At 53.5% G+C, this 17,508-nt stretch overlaps 1 protein-coding gene across 1 annotated transcript in view; it reads left to right on the forward strand.

The window, feature by feature from the left end:
* The window catches only part of TSNARE1 (t-SNARE domain containing 1), a 161,381-nt gene that overhangs the window by 50,656 nt on the left and 93,217 nt on the right, over positions 1-17,508 (forward strand). Inside the window, exons 8-12 of the mRNA XM_011938228.1 lie at positions 941-965; positions 1,211-1,265; positions 2,134-2,227; positions 2,716-2,772; positions 16,764-16,922. Of these exons, the coding sequence (XP_011793618.1) occupies positions 941-965; positions 1,211-1,265; positions 2,134-2,227; positions 2,716-2,772; positions 16,764-16,922 (390 nt within the window). The remainder of the gene's footprint in view (positions 1-940; positions 966-1,210; positions 1,266-2,133; positions 2,228-2,715; positions 2,773-16,763; positions 16,923-17,508) is intronic.

Consider the following 17,508-nt stretch of genomic DNA (forward strand, 5'->3'; position numbering starts at 1 on the left):
CCACTGGCTGTACCTGCTTCATGTGCATGGTGTGAGCTGCTGGCTGTACCTGCTTCATGTGCACGGTGTGAGCCACTGGCTGTACCTGCTTCATGTGCACAGTGTGAGTGAGACGCCAACCGGCCCCTGCCGTAGGTGCTGCCCATAGCTGCTCTCACTGCCTTGGGAGGGCTGGGCTTGCAGATTCAACCTGCTGCAGAACCAGCAGCATGGATTAGCAGTCCTGCAGGGGAAACACATGCCGCCTTCCCTGTGGAAAATACACGTGATGTGGACGGTGCTGCGTTGGGTGTGGTCAGCAGTGAGAAGGAGCGGAGAGTTAGGCAGGCCACAATGTGGTGGGGCTCAAAGACTGCATGCCCCCATGCAAGAAAACACACAGTGTGTGGTTCTGTTTGTGTGAAACATCTAGAAAATGCAATCTCTGGAGACCAAAAGTAGACGAGCGGTTGTCGGGGTTGGGAGCAGGAGTTGGTTTTGGGGTGCCTGCAGGCAGGCGCAGGGCCCGTTCTGGCGTGATGGGGAAGTTCTAAAACTGGGTTGTGGGGATGGCTGTACAACTAAGAGTTACTGAACTCGACACTTAAAAGCGGGTGAATTTTATCAGATCTCAATTATACAGTAATAAAACTTGTGCTTAAAAAAGTAGAACTAGTTTAAAAGTTAGTTACACTAAAAAGCTGTGTGACAGAGGCAGCAGCCCCCTGTCCAGTGATGGGGTGGCCGGAGTCTCCCTAAAGGCAGATGACAAGGAGCACTGGGAGCTTTGTGCTGAGCGGCCTGGAGCCTCTCTGTGCACGGGCCACTCCTCATAGCCATGGCTGCCCTGCGGGGACCACTCTGTGGGGACTGGGTGCTGCCCTGGCCTGTGCCCTCGGGCGGTGATGTCAGCAGCATCATGGCCAGCACTGACACCTGTGTCTGACCTCTTCCTCTGCAGCTTTGTTCTTCATTCTCTGACTCAGGTGTGCCTGAGTCACTTACTCATTTACTCATTCATCCGAGAATACACTCTGGGCCCTCTTACGGGAGGCGCTGGGCCCTCTTACGGGAGGCACTGTGCTTACGTGAGATGCTGAGCAAGGCCCCATATGGTGGAGGGTTGCGATTCTGAGAGGTGTTTCTGTGGGGTGAGAGCAGGCTCGGGTGGTCCGCGCAGGCTGTTCCCTCATGAAGTGAATGATTCCTTCACACGGCTTGGTGGGCGCAGTCAGTGCCTACCACATCTTTGACTTTGTGGGCCGTGGACACTTCGATGAGATGTAGTACCTTCGATCATGGGAAGAGGTCAAGGCTGTGATCGGCTGCTCCCAGTGCCCCTCGGTCATCAGAGGTTTACCCCAGACCAGCCCGCCTGAGCCTTGGCTCTCTCCAATCTTCTGATAGCCATGGGGTGGGTGCTGGAAGGAAGCTGTGGGTTCCTTGGTGCTCCTGCTGGTAGGTGGCGCCCATGGTGAGCCAGAGCAATGGAGCTGACCCCAGGGCTGCTTGTCCAGCCCCTCCCCAGCTCAGTGCTTCTCCAGCTCCAGCTCTGGAGCAGGTGCCTGGTGGTGCTGAGGTGTGGTGGCAAACTTCCCAGCAGGAAGGAACTGGGGTTAGTGGACCCTGGAGGCCATGGGGAACCCAGGTACAGGCGAGATGCTGGGGAGGGGGATGGTTCTGGCAGTGACCCCGCCACCTGTGTGACCACAGACACGCCACTCGGGACTCAGGGCCATGGTGTCCTGCATTGTGGAAGGGGAGTCACAGACAAGCCACTCGGGACTCAGGGCCGCCGTGTCCTGTGCTGTGGAAGAGGAAGGAGTCACAGACACGCCACTCAGGACTCAGGGCCACCGTGTCCTGAATTGTGGAAGGGGAGTCACAGTGCTTCTCGTGGAGGTGGTGCGGGGCCAGGTTTATGTTCCTTGAGTGGCTCCTGGCTCCAGCAGGTGGTGTTGACCCCTGCGCTGGATTTTGTGGTGATGGTGTCGCTGGGGACCCTGGGTGTACCTGTGGAGACAGCGGTGACACCGGGGGGATGTAGTTGATGGCGAGCCCCATTCTGAGTGTGGGAAGGTTGGACATCAGTGCGGGAGGAGGTGAGGGCGGTGAGGCCACTGGGGCAGGGCCAAACCTCCCATGTCGTGCCAGCTGTGCCCTCTCTCTGCAGCAGGAGCATTCTCAGCTGGACCGGCTGAAAACCCAGCTCTCGGATGCCATTCAGTGCTATGGAGTGGTGCAGAAGGTGAGGTGCAGGGGGGTGGCGGGGGCCTGCAGGCCAGGTAGGGTGGGCCTCGGTTCCCAGAGCACCCTCATGGCTGTCTTGTCCCTGTGGACCTGGTGCAGCCCCATCCCCAAAGGCAGAGAAGCGGGTCATCCTTGCACACAGTTTCTAGGCAGCCAGGATCCAGACTGTGCCTCAGGGCTTGTGTCCTAGAGGACATTTACCCTCAAGAGCTGACCCACAGCAGCTCTGGGGAAGCAGGAAGAACAGGTCTCACCCGACTCTGACAGGTGAGGAAACGGGGGCCCAGAGAGCTCCCATGCGTGAACAGAGACCATCCAGCGACTTGCTGGCAGAGCTCAGCCCCGGCCCTGGCAGCCTCTTCTAGGAGTGGCAGGCATGTTTTGCTGCACCATCATCCAGAGCCCTGCGCTCAGCTGACCTTTTTTTCTCTCTTCCCCACCTTTTTTGCTCTTCCTGTGTTTCTTCTCTTGCCCTTTTTTCAACAGAAAATTGTGGAAAAGTCCAGAGCGCTGCTTCCCATGGCACAGAGGGGTAGTAAACAGGTGGGTGCCAAGTAGTGACCATGGGTCAGTGACTGTTAGGGGACAACCCAGAATCCACTGCCATCCGTGCTCCATGGAAGGGCTGGGAGGGCCAGCGGCAGGGGTCTCATCTGAGGGGTGCCATGAGGCACAGCCTTGAAAACGTGAGCATTTTGACCTTTGGGCCCTGGCACAGTGCCTGACAAGGGCTCAGCTACCAAAGAATGACTGTGGATGGTTCCATGTGCTGGGCAGGACTCACTGGTCAGACCAGCCCTCTTGCTGAGAGCCGCTGTAAAACCTGGGTTAAAACACACGCACACATGGCCGGGCGCAGTGGCTCATGCCTGTAATCCCAGTACTTGGGGAGGCCGAGGTGGGCAGATTACCTGAGGTCAGGAGTTCAAGACCAGCCTGGCCAACATGGAGAAACCCCATCTCTGCTAAAAATACAAAAATTAGCCAGGCATGGTGGCGAGCACCTGTAATCCCAGCTACATGGGCGGTTGAGGCAGGAGAATTGCTTGAACCCAGGAGGCAGGGCCGAGGTTCCAGTGACTGGAGATCACACCACTGCACTCCAGCCTGGGTGACAGAGTGAGATTCTGTCTCAAAAACAAACACAAAAAAACCACAGGCACATGCACACAGAAAAATGCACACATAGATGCACACAGACATGTAGACACACAGATAAACACAGATAAACAGAGACACAGACATGCAGAGACAGAGAGAAATACAGACACACAAATACAGACATGCAGAGACACATGCAGATAAACACAGACATGCAGAGATGCAGATAAACACAGACGTGCAGACACATGCAGGTAAACATGCAGAGAGACAGATAAACACAGATGCACAGAAATGCAGATAAACAGACACGCAGACACATGCAGAGAAACACCTAGAGACACAGATAAACATAGACACGTGGACACATAGATAAACATGGACATGCAGACACACATGCAGATAAACAGAGACACAGATAAACACAGACACACATGCAGATAAGCATATACATGCAGAGACAGATAAACATAGACATGCAGACACACAGATAAACACAGACACACAGACATGAAGAGACACAGATGAACACAGACACGCAGACACATATGCAGATAAACACAGACACACAGAGACACAGAGACACAGATAAACAGACACACAGAGACAGACAGACACACAGTCGCCCAGATAAACACAAACACACAGACACGAAGAGACAGACGCACAGACACACACAGACACAGATAAACACAGACGCACAGACACGAAGAGACACAGATACACAGACACGAAGAGACACAGATAAACACAGACATGCAGAGACAGATAAACATAGACCCACAGACACACAGATAGATGCAGACACACAGACACAAAGAGACACAGATAAACACAGGTGTGCAGAGACACATGCAGATAGACACACATGCAGACACACACAGAGACACACAGATAGACACAGACATGCAGACACACAGATAGACACACAGACACACACAGAGACACGCAGACATGCAGACACACAGACATGCAGACACACACAGAGACACACACAGAGACACACAGATAGATACAGACGTGCAGAGACACATGGATCCAACATGGGGGGAAACGTCAGAGCAGCCGGGAACCAGGCCTAGGGAGGCACATATTCCCAGATCACTCAGGCTCGTCATCACTTCCTTCTCATCCCCAGGACATTTGCCAGCTTCTGTCTCAGCTTGTCGAGACTTATGAACAGCAGTGGTGGCTTATAGCTTTAGTGGTCTTACTGGGCTGGAGAGTCAAAAATTAGAGCTCGGGACCCTTAGGAATAAAACCCTGGAGCCCAAGGGGATTGTAGCACTCAGGTTTTCCCCGTGAAGCAGGCTTTTGCTGATCCATATTCGCGGGTGTGTGCGTGATGTGAGAGTCTAAGACGTCAAGCAACAAGTACTTTACAGGAAAAGCTGAACAGAAGTCAGAGTGCCCTCAGAGTACTAAGAAGACGAAAGTTGGATTTTAAGGCCCACCTAGGAGGAGGGATTCTTGTAAACACAAGTTCAGCTTGAGACCGTGAGAGATGACGGTAAACCAGAAGTAGACCAGCCCTGACCAACCAAACCTAAAGCATAGCCTGGAATCATGTCTATGTGGTCTCTGCAAAGACAGAGGACAATTCCATCATCTAGAATCTCTGCAATTTTTCATGCAGTGTTTGGGATTTAAGCCAAAGTCATTAGGCATCACAGGTACCAGGATCCAATGACTAAAGCCAAGGAAAAACAGGAAATGGAAACTGACCAACAGGTGATGCAGATAATCAAATGGTTGGTCGGACACTCAGCTTAAAATACCTACAGGTTGAGCATCCCTAACTTAAAACTCCAAAATCCAAAATCCTCCAAAATCAGAAACTTTTTGAGTGCCAACATGATGCACAAAGGAAATGCTCTTTAGAACATTTAGGTTTTTAGATTTTTGATGAGGAATGTTCATCCAATAAGTGCAATGCAGATATTCCAAAATCTGGAAAAAAAAATCAAAAATCTGAAAACAAGTTCAAAATCTGAAACGCTTCTGCTCCCAAGCATTCCGGATGAGTGACACTCAATCTGTTTTATTAACATGTGAAAGGAAATAGTAAATGGTATAGACTTTTACCAGAGAACTTACATTTTATTTTAAAAAGGGAGTTCTAGTATTGAACAATACCGTAACTAAAATTAAGAATTTAGTGGGTTAGCTAAATCTCCACATAGACAAGGCAGAAAAAAGGATTAGTGAATTAGAAGGCAGGGCATAAGAAAACTTACATTGAAACACACAAGAAAAAATGATAGAAAATCTAAAGAATATAGAGTCCTAGATGAACAGGAGGGAGAGAGAATGGACAGAAATAATATTTGAAGAGGTAACCGCTGAGAGTTTTCCAAAACTGTCCAAATGCTTCAAATCACAGATTCAAGAAGCTCTGTGAATAGATAAATTTCTCCTTTTAAAAAACCACCCTTGCTGGGCATGGTAGTTCACGCCTGTAATCCCAGCACTTTGGGAGGCCGAGGCGGGCAGATCACCTGAGGATGGGAGTTCAAGACCAGCCCGACCAACATGGCAAAACCTCGTCTCTACTAAAAGTACAAATTAGCTGGGCTTGGTGGCACATGCCTGTAATCCCAGCTACTCAGGAGGCTGAAGCAGGAGAATCACTTGAACCCGGAAGGCAGAAGTTGCGGTGAGCTGAGATTGTACCATTGCACTCCAGCCTGGGCAACAAGAGTGAAACTCCGTCTCAAATAAAAAACAAAACAAAACAAAAACCACCCTTGGGCAGGTGTGGTGGCTCATGCCTATAATCCCAGCATTTTGGGAGGCCGAGGCAGGTGGATCACTTGAGGTCAGGAGTGAGTCCAGCCTGACCAACATGGTGAAACCCTGTCTCTACTAAAAAATACAAAAATTAGTCAGGTGTGATGACAGGTGCATGTTATCCCAGCTACTCAGGAGGCTGAGGCACAAGAATTGCTTGAACCTGGGCGATGGAGGGTGCAGTGAGCCGAGAGCATGCCATTGCACTCCAGCCTGGGGGACAGAGTGAGAGGCTGTCTCAAAACAAACAGAGCGCCCTTGGTCATAGCGTCATAAAAATTTGAAAACCAAAGACAAAAATAAAATCTTAGAAGAGCAGATTCAAACTAGAAAAAAAAAATGTTAAGAGCACATTCAAGTCAGAGAAAAAAATCACGTGATTTTTAAAGGGACAAGACTGACACCTGACTTTCTTAGAAGAAACGATGGAACCCAGAAGACAGTGGAAGTGTGCCTTCAAAAAGCCTGAGAAACGTAACTAATCTCCAACTGCACCCTGGGGAAGACATGCTTCAGAAATAAAGGCAAAGTGAAAACAGTTTTAGAGACACAAAGCGAGAGAACTCCCCGTCAACAGACCCCCTCCACGTGGAAAAGGAGTGATCTCAGAGGCAGCACGTCCCGGAGGAGGGAGTGAGGGCCATTGGAAACAGTTGATGTGGTCGTGCCCGGGTTAATGTTGACCGTGAAACGGTGATGATGAGGACTGGCGGGCTTCAGATACTGTCAGGTGTGTGCTATTGACAAAATGGCCCAGAAGACAGAAGGGAGGCAAATGGTGTTAAAGTGTCCTGATGTCCTCACATCATCAGAGAAGTAACATACACGTTGAAGGCAGACTGAGCAAGCCAAGGGTGAGTGCTGCGTTATGTAGTAATATATGCAATTGCTAAGGCAGAAATCAACGAAATACAAAACAGACATACAGTAGGAAAGTTAGCAAAGCCAAAAGAATTGGCCCTTTGAAAGGACTGTTAAACCCCTGCAAGATCAATCAGGATACAAAGAGAAAACACAGATGGCCAGTGTCAGAATGAAAATGGGCGGATCGTTTCCAGTCCTGCACATTAAAAAAAAGAAACACATAGGGACGTTATAAACATCGATAAACTCGACAGCTTCCAGGAAACTTTTTTTTTAAGAAAACCATAATTTACCAAGAGGTACAGAAAGTCTGGGATGTTGAATATTTATTAAAAAATTGAATCCATAAATTAAAAATATCCCGCAAAGAGAACTCTAGACCTCAATAGCTGTATGGGTGAATTCAGTCCCGTATTTGCGCAGTAGCTAGCAGCAGTTTACACACACACACACACAGAGAATATGGCAGCGAGGAAACATACCTTGTCTGCCTCATGAGGCCCCAGTAGCTCGATTCCAGATTCTTGCAAGGATCCCAGGAAGGAAAATAACATGCTAGTCTCTCTTAGGAACATAGAGACAAAAATCCTAAATATTAGTAACTTCAGTCAATCAACGTGTAAAAGGATGATACATCATTATAAAGTGGGGTTGATTGTAGGGATGCAGGACTGATTTGCATTCAGAGTCTGGGTATGATTCACCACGGAATACAGAAGAAGTGAGGAAATCTGTACAGGTTATTTCAACAGATAGGAAAAGCACTTGATAAAATTCAACACTCAAGGAGGCTAAAGAAATCCTGGCAAACTAGGAATAGATAAGAATGCCTTTAATCTGCCAAAAGGTATCTTCAAAAACCCTACAGTTAACGTTATATTTACTGAGGAGATGTTAAAATCTTTTCTCCTAAGATGGAGGATAAAACGAGGTCATCTAGTACTATTGTTTCTGTTCCCCCATTGTGCCAGAAGTCGTATCCAGTGCTGTATGGCATGAAAAAAAAAAGTAGGATTGAGAAGAAACTGTGTTTCATAGACAGCACGATTATGTCCATGGAAAATCTGAACGCATCTGCAGCGTGCTGTTAGAATTCATCAGTGAATGCGGCAGGACAGGTCAACAGACAAGAAGACATGGTGTGTGCTGGCAAAAGACAGTTTGGAGAGGAAATTTAAAAACTGATGTCATAATTTATTACAATAAATTTCTTCAAAAAATTCTATGAAGAGCAGTTAAGGCCTCTACATTAAAAACTATGCCACGTTACTGAGAGAAATGACAGATGACCTAAACCATGCAGGGGATACTGTGTTTACGGAGATGTCAGCTCTCACCCAGTGGATCTGTAGGCTCAATATAATCCCAGTAAAGTTCCAGCAGGTTTTCAGTGTGTGTGTGTGTGTGTGTGTGAACTGTCAAGCTGATTCCAAAATGTATATGGAAATAGGAAAGACCCAAAATAGTGGAGGCAATTTTAAAGAACAACAAAAGAGATTTATACTATCAGGTATTGGAACACACTCTAAAGCACAGAAATAAAAACAGTGTGGTGTTTGTGCGAGGCTAGACACACCAGCCCGTGGACACATCAGCCCGTGGGACGGAGTGAAGACCGGACACAGACCACAGATACGTGGCAGCTGGGTTTGCGGCCGAGGCGGACTGCCCTGCCACGGGAGGTGGGTGATTCATTCAGGGCTTGATACGGATCACTTGGATGTTCGAACTGGAAAAAAAGGACCCTTCACAAACAACTCTCCCTGTGCAGAAAGCACTTCCAGCCAGACCACAGACCCACGTGTGAAAGCTAAGGCAGTAGCACATCCAGAAGGCACCATGGGAAGCTCCGTTGATGCCTTCATGTTGAGCAAGTATTTCTTACACGGACGCACAAGTGCCGCCCACAAAGGAGAAGGTTGACACACTTTGTTAAAATTATACCCCAGTAAGAGAGTGCGGCCCACAGCACAGGGGAGGGTGTTTGCACAACATGTGTGAAAAGGACTTACATCCTTAATATATAAAGATATCTTACAGATCAACAGGGAAAGGGCAGACAACTCTATTGAAAAACAATAAAAGGGCAGCAGCCTTCCACAGGCACCTCACAGAAGAGGATTCCAGGTGGCTCATAAGCCTGTGAACGTGTACTTGGCAACACGAGTTATCAGAAAAATGGCGAAGAAACCCATGGTGGTGTATCACCACACACCACACCCACACAAATAACTAGAGCAAACATGAGTGAGAACCCCTGCAAAAGCCGGGTGTGGGCCTGCGTGCAGGTCGTTGCACCCTCATGCCTTACCGGTGGGGTGTGCCTCTGCATCACCACTTTGAACACTGTTGGAAAATATCTTGTCAAGTCCAGCATTTTCTTACCTAGGGTCTTGCAGTTCTGCCTAACAGACATGCATATCTGTGGGCCCTTCATATCCATGAGTTTCACATCCGTGGATTCCACCAATCACAGACTGAAAATATTTTTAAAGAATGGCAGCTGTTCTGAACATGTACAGCCTCTTCTCTTCTTGTCATCGTTTCCGAAACAATACAGTAGAGCAACTATGCTATTTACTACACAGCATTTACATCATATTAAATATTATAGGCAACCTAGAGGTGATTTAAATATATGGGAGGATGTGCGTAGGTTGTATGAAAATACCAAGTCATTTTATATCAGGGACTTGCGCACCCACAGATTCTGGTGTCTGTGGGAGTCCTCGGCCACTCCGTGGAGACAGGACAACTGTGTGTGTTGACAGAAGTCACGTGGGAGAATGCTCATAGCAGCACCCCATGCAGTGGTGCAACCTGGAACCCCGCCCAGTCTTCACCAGCACGGGGAAGCAGCACCTGCTGAATTCATGCCACCGGGGACTCCACAGCAACCAAAAGAGTGAACTGCGGTCACCACGCCCACCGCTGATGCCTCGGACATAATGCTGCGTCCAAGAAGCCTGATACCCAAGGGGATAGACTGTGGGATGCCATTTCTGTAGTGTTCAGAACCAGGCCCCACCAGTGGACAGTGTTAGAAGTCGGAGCTGGGTTCTCCTGTGCTGGGGGCGTGGGATGACAGGTGCTGGAGGGAGGCCTCGGGGGTCCTGGCCAGTGTCCTGTGTCTTGGCTGGGACGTGTTTCCTTTGTAAGCAGTCATAGAGCTGTACTCTTTGCACCTGGCATTGAAACGTAGACGTATTGCCTTTTGGAAGAATTTTCTTTTAAAAAGGTAGGGAGTGGCCAGTAGTGCTTCTGAGAAATCACGGAAGGTTAGATTATTTCTAGGAATTTGTCAACTATCAATGATGAGATGATATGCAACCCTGTTCAGCAAAAGGACTGTTGCCAAGTTGATGCTGGGCTGATGTAGGGGGACTTGGGGGCTGCTGCTCATAGGCTGGGCAGCCCTGGCAAGGGCGAGGGGCACTGGCTGCCTTCCCTGTCCCCCGCCTGTCTCCCCTGGGTGTGGGGTGGGCAGCTCAGCCTGTCTGGAGTTGGAGATCCTGGCTGTGGTCAGTAGTTTCCAGCTGGGTCGAGGGTCAGTCTCAAACCCAGCTTGGGCTCAACCAGTGAGCAGCACCCCAGTCCCTGGGACAGCGTCAGGGGAACGGCCCCAGTGGCAGATCATGCTCTGTCTCTGCCGTCACCGGCCACCACAGCCTACATTTCCGCCAGGACTTTGTGTGTCCCCAGCCAGGCTGCCGGCCACCTCAGCCTACATTTCCGCCAGGACTTTGTGTGTCCCCAGCCAGGCTGCCGGCCACCTCAGCCTACATTTCCGCCAGGACTTTTTGTGTCCCCAGCCAGGCTGCCGGCCACCTCAGCCTACATTTCCATCAGGACTTTGTGTGTTCCCAGCCAGGCTGCAGAAGTGAAGATGCGCTTCACTCTCACTGGCTAGCTGGGAATTCCTTAGACACGCCTGCCTGTCTGGGGTAAGGGGCTGGGGGTCACCCCTTGTCTCTGGGTCCAGTTCCCTTTGATTTAACTTGGGAGTCGGGGAAGCATTGCCACAGCCATGTCGTCCTGACATTCTGGGCTTTGCCTCCGGAGACTCCACCAGCTACACGTTAAAACAAGAAAAGCGTAGGGACTTTATAAACATCGATAAATTTGACGTTATAAACGTTGATAGAGTCTGTTGCTGCTTGGAGGACACAATGAACTACCTGGGGTTCCTGAAAAGACACCGCTGCCCCCCGTGTGAGCGCCTCTCGCCCTGGCCCCTACCCTCCCTTGGTTCGGAGTGCATGAGAAAGTGGTCTACTTCCCAGAGCCTCGGAGAGCCCTGGGCGCCGGCCTCGGGTCCCTGCTTTCTGAATGCCAGCAGCGCGGAGTCTCTTCCCACGGGAAACCGCGTGCACCCTGTCTCCAGCACTCACGTTAGAGCGTGTCTTCCCTGCTTGTCTGAACAGGGACCCAGGCCCTGAGCCCTGTGGGGAGGAGAAAGCCTCCTTTGTGTGTCTGCCTCTTGAGCTGGAAAACTATCACAGGGCCGTCCCCTCTGCGCTGGCCCCAGCACCTTGCCAGCAAATCCCTAATCCCAGCCTCGGAGCTCAAGACCCAAATTGGGTCTTTGTGCGGAGAATAAAGGAGCGCTTTGTGAGCCTTTCAGGAGGAGGCCGCGGAGGGACCCGGGCATCTAAGCCATCTCTTTCTCCCCTGGCTTTTGTCCTGCACCGCTGAGGAGAGCAGCACCGGGCCTCCTGATCCTCCCGCTGCAGAGGTGAGGGAGACCGAGCACCTGTGGGGTCTCCTCTGGCCTGCACCCCAGCCCGGCTGCCTTCCTGGGCATCCACACGGCTTGCACCCCAGCTGGGCCATCTTCCTGGGCATCCACACGGCTTGCACCCCAGCCCGGCTGCCTTCCTGGGTGTCCACGTGGCTCGCATCCCAGCCCGGCTGCCTTCCTGGGCGTCCACATGGAGCCTCGTTTGCACCCCCCTCCCACCCCTGCACCCTCCCCATCCTTCCGAGCTTCCTCCTTCTCCACGTGTGGGAGGTGGCAGCAATCCCAAGGCACAGATCCAAGGCAGGTGTCCATGGGTGCCCAGCACCCTCTGCCCGCACTCCTGGGGAGCTGCCATTGAAACCCCCAAGTCCAGGGAACGTCGCACAGAACGTCCCGTGGTGCCTTCTCCACCCAGGCGTCTCACTGGCCCGCATTAGCTGGCCTGGAGGGTTTCATCGTAGGAGGGACCACATTTCCTCCGGCCCCCTCGCCTGTGGCTGTTTGCTGTCAGGGCGGAGGGCATGCCCCTGCATCTCCATCCCGGGACACCGCAGCTGGGCTGCCCCAGGGACCTCTTACCTCAACAGTTTACTATGTTTACCTGGGGCCTTTGACTTTACCCAGGCCATGGGATCCCAGTCAGTGAGGCTGTTGTAGAGCCTGTCACTGTGTTGGCAGGCGGGAGGCTGTGCTCAACCCTCATGCCTCTCTCTGGGGGCGTGAATGGCCGTGTCCCCCTGGGGGGAGCATCTCTGCCCTGTAGCTCACAGCACTTGGGAGAAGCACAGCTCAACCTGGTTTCCCACCTGAGTCAGTGTGGCATCTTGTGGCATCTCTGCTGTATGCTGCGGCCTCACGTGCTTCACCTCGAGCTCTCTGGGCGACACTAGGATGTGGTGAGGTCAGCTCCATTCCCTGGAAGTGAAGCTGGAGGCTCAGGGAAGCTGAGGACCCTCCCCAGGCCCCCAGGAAGTGAGGGGTAGTGTTCCTGAGCCCTCACACCTGGGCAGAGCCTCGTGCTCAGGGGCTCCTGGTGGAGTGAGGCGCGTGCCTGGTGCGCTCTGCAGACGTGAGGGGTCAGACCCTGTGGGTGGAGCTTGAGGGGCATAGACCACGGGGCTGTGAGTGCCACTTTCGCCATTCTACAGACGTAGAGAAGTGCGTGGCACGCCTGGGGCCTCACAGCTGGCACCAGTGCTGGGGCCAGAACCTGAGCCCAGGCTCTTTATGCAAGCACCCCGGAAGCCTAGGGGCTGGAGCCGTAGGAAGGAGGCGTTGGGGTTGCTGGGCTTGGCGCGAGGCCAGCGCCTCCCTGGGCTCCCACCGCCAGGCACTGCTCACTTCCTCCCGCCCACTCCAGGAAGGGGAGGTGATAATTACCACCTTGGACGAGTTGCGCTTGTCAACAGATTTTTTAGATCTTTTATTTTATATTCATCTATCCACGTATTTATTTATTTAAAGGCCTGTGCTAGCTTTTACCCGTGTCAGGGTGATGTGTAGGATGATGTTGGCTTGGGAAGGAGAACCTGCCTAGGGCAGCCTCACTGTCCCACCCGCAGGATGTGGACAAGCTGCCCCTTTAGACGAGGGTGGCCATGCCCACCCTGGAGGGGCCTGAGGAAATGGGAGAAAGGAAGTAGCACCTAACCTCATGCCGCATCCCTCCAGAGGTGGCCGGTGCTGTGGCTGTTGGTCCTGTTGTCTCCGGTCTCGTGCCGCGTCCCTCCGGGGGTGCTGGGGCTGTTGTTCCTGTTGTCATCAGCCGTCTCAGGCAGAACTGTGAGGAGCCCCGCCATCCCGTCCTGGATGCAGTCGCACCAGCATAGCCCTCCTAGCCTCACGCCCACCTGGGGTGGCTTCTGCTAGAAATGCAATGAAGTGCTTGTTTGTGGATCCGCTGGTTCGGTGCCCAGCCGGGGTCCATCTCTCCGTACTTGGTTGTCACCTGTGCATCTGCTCCAGCCCCAGTCCCCACGGTTCTCGGGCCTCAGGAGGTGGGGACGCTTCACCGGGCCCTGGACATAAATGTGACCCAGCCTGGGCGGTTGTTGGGAGCAGCACCTGCTGGGAAGCCAGGCGGGGCCAGTGACTGCTCCAGAGGAGGTGAGCACCCCCTCTCCCCCGCGAGAAACCTCCCCAGGAGCGCTCACGGCACTTCCTCTGGCTCGGGGTCTCTGCACGTGCCCACCCTGAGCTGCACGGTGTGGTGAGGTGGCTTTCAGTTTGGGAAAGGGCAGAAGATGAGCAAGTCTTAGCCTCTGCAGCTTCCTTGCAGGGCGACTGAGGTTATAGTCCCCGAGCACGGGGAAGCCGACAGAGCTGGTCCCGTGAGCCAGGCTCCTCTGCAGCCCGTGTCCCCAGATGCCCACACACACGAGAGGGGCACGGCAAGAGCTCTGGACATGATGGGATGGGTTGGGGCGGCAGCTGTACCCCTGCGGCCCTCCATGCCTAGCACTGCCAGAGGATTCTTCCCCATGCTTTGCCTCCTGGCCTGCATGGCCGGCTGCTCTTGGTGGACAGTGCTGTCCCTAGGCACGGCGGGGGCCAGAGGGGTCCAGTGGGGAGAGACGAAGCAGAGAGGCTGCCTGCACCCCACAGGTCTAGCCTGGATTCCCATTCCCAGTCAGTTCCACACATTGTACCCAGATCTCATGCCTGGGATGACACCTAGGCGGGGCCCTGTGCCCTCAGAGGCTAGGAACTGGCAAAGCTGTCCACACTGCCTGAGGGCCATGATGAGCAGAGGTGCAGTCTGGCTGGGACCCCATACTTAGCGGGAGCCTTTCCCAGACCTGGGAGGGGACCTTGATTGTGTCCCGGACCCACAGAGGGCTGGGGAGACATGGGTGGGGACAGGCAAGGGAGGGGGCCTGTGACTGAGTCCCAGGCTCTGGTGTGAGCTGGGCGGCTGCATCCTGAGAGTCCTGTCCCATCAGGGGCTCCGATCCAGGCCCAGCCACTGTTCTCCCTGCCTCACTGCCACAGAAGGCCCGGAGGCATCAGGACAGGCACAGTCCCGCCTCTGTCAGATCCTCCTCTCCAGACACGTGGTGACGCCCACTGGGCCAAGACCAGCGGCCGGGCGAGTCAGCTGGGAGAGTGCCTGCCTGGGCAGGGAGGGTGGTCCCGGGATTTGTGTCGGGGAGCGTGTGTGGGCACAGCATGTGTGAAGCTGAGGGGAAGCTGGATCTGGGGGCGGGGCCAAGTCCGCCATGGGTCTGCTCCTGAGGGCTGCAGGACGCAGCAGCCTGGCCAGGTTTGCTGAATTGCCCCTTCACTGCAGAGTGGCTTAGGTGGCTGTGAACCCCCTGAGTCTCCCGGATGGTGAGTGGGAGGGTCATTATGGTGCCTCAGGAGCATGAGGAGCAAGTAAAGGTAACGTGGCGTCAGTGGGCCTGGCACACGTGGCCCTGTTCGTTGTCAGCCACCCCCAGCGCTGTTGCCTTGTCCTTGGGCTCACTGAACCTTGATGTGTGTCTGAGAGCAGGCGCTGCTGCAGAGCCCCACGGGCTCGCCCTCACTGAGCACAGCGCCAGCTCCCCGCCTTGCTCTGCCTCAGTGTACTCGGCTGTTGTGAAGGCCCCAGCTTCTCCCTGCAGGGTTTCCAGGAAGATCGGGGGTATGGCTGAGTGGAGCAGGTGTTTGTGGTGAGACTGGGCCTGACCAGGCTGCCGCCTCGGTTTTCTGCTCTACTCATTCTCGGTGCCTTTTCCTGTCTCCCTTTTTCCCTCTCACACACGCAGTGTCACATGGTCACACATCCCACAATCACACAGGCACTCTCAGTCACACACACAGCTTCCTAAGGTGAAGGCAGCCCCGCTGGCATGGGTAGGGCAGGTGGGGGGCACTGTGGCCTCTTGATGGGAGGGGAAGGAAGGGCTGCGGGGTGGGATTGCCACTATTGTCGCGTTTTCAGTTCAGTGTGAACGTGTGCACCGGGAGGTGGCGGCTGCAGCATGGACCCTTCCTGCCTCCTGCCCACTCTCCCCTCTGCCAGGTCCTCCCAGGCCCCTACACCTCCACTTGGGACCTGACACGGGGGACTGGTGACACCAGGGACTGACGTCTGCAGTCTTTCCCAGGTGACCGGCGCCAGGGAGGCCCAGATTGATGCCCAGTGACAGGCTCATGGCTGTAGAAGGCCCCACCTCAGACCTAGCGTCCCCTCAGAGAGCACCATTTTGTTGAATTTCAAAATGAGGCAAATAAATTAACAAGGAATGAAAACAAATTCCAAAAACCTCTCAGGCTTGCTCCCCACGGCTGTCACAGGAGGGCAGGTTCCTGTGGGTTCCTGCGGGTGCATCTGTGCCCTGCCTGCAGTCCCACCTCATCTCTGAGCCCGGCACTGCAGCCTCTGCCCCTGGCTCGGGAACTGGCTCCTTGATAGGGCCTGTGTTGGGCTCACAGCCCCCAAAATGAAGAGGTAGAATTTGTGTTTATGTGCATAGGGGCACTTTTCTGGGGGTCCACAAAGGGGCCTGTGACCCCCAAAAGCTGGGAACATGAGGTAGACTGTGAGGTCAGGGCCACGTTTTGCTCTCCTGTCCTCTCTCTGGCCAAGGAGAGGGTAGCCCTGGCTTGGCATGGGGGTCATAGGGCTCACAAGCTCTCCCTGCAGACAGGCCTGGGATGATCAGAGTCGGGGGCATGTGCCAAAAGGTGGGAACCAGTGTCCACTCGCCTGTGACCCTGGCCCACTGCTCACAGTAGCCCCAGCTCCTCTCCTGCCCCCACAATGTTCATGGCGCTGCCCAGAGCTCTGGGGGCCCGCAACTCCCAGAGGTGGGCCAGGGCCTAGCATCTGTAGCCTCATCTCATCTGGAGACAGAGCTGAGTGGCCTGCTCGGAGCCATGGGAAGACTTGACCTTGCGGCGTGGTGGTAATGGGGGGTGTCAGTGCTAACAAGTTCTGGGCCTGGGGCGTGGTGGTAATGGGGTGAGGAGGTCAGTACTGACAAGGTCTGGGCCTGGGGCGTGGTAGTAATGGGAGGGGTCAGTGCTAACAAGGTCTGTCTGTCATCAGCAGAGTCCCCAGGCCCCATTTGCCGAGCTGGCTGATGATGAGAAGATCTTTAATGGGAGTGACAACATGTGGCAGGGCCAGGAGCAAGCGCTGCTCCCGGACATCACTGAGGAGGACCTGGAGGCCATCCGACTGCGAGAGGAGGCCATCCTGCAGATGGAGGTGAGGCTGGCATGGGCAAGCGTGCTCACTCTCCACACTCCACATGTGGAGGCCAGGGACCAGGGGAGCCCAGGTGCCAGCCCTGCTGCACCATTGCTTACCCTCGGCCTGGTGGCGCTGGAACTAGGCCTCCATGGCCTTGCCCATTCTAACCACCTCGCTCTGGCCATCTGGTCCAATAAGGGAGAGACGGGAGTCTGGGAACCCCCTCCCCATTGCCTCCTTCCTGGGTTTCCCTAATAGGGCACAGCCCTCTCTCTGGCCAGGAGCTGGGGTATATGCTGGGGTAGCCTCTCAGTCACCATGGTCATTTCCTTTGCTGTGTGGTTAGACTTCCAGGAGGCTGTTTAGCTCTAACGAAGATGATTTGGTGCTTAATGCAGTTCCCAGTAACTTTTTTTGAAAGGTTGAATAGATTGCTCAGAACTGAACCTGCAATTTGGTGGTACTACCAGCAGGTGGTGGGGTGTGCTGTCGGGGTGCAACTGTAGGGTGTGGACATTGGATGCTGATTATTCTTCATTTCTTTAAAGTTTACACATGTATAATACCTGCTGCCAAATGTATCTCTAGCCCATGGTTAATC

Source organism: Colobus angolensis, unplaced genomic scaffold, assembly GCF_000951035.1.
Source record: "Colobus angolensis palliatus isolate OR3802 unplaced genomic scaffold, Cang.pa_1.0 Scaffold17, whole genome shotgun sequence".
Classification (NCBI taxonomy): domain Eukaryota; kingdom Metazoa; phylum Chordata; class Mammalia; order Primates; family Cercopithecidae; genus Colobus; species Colobus angolensis.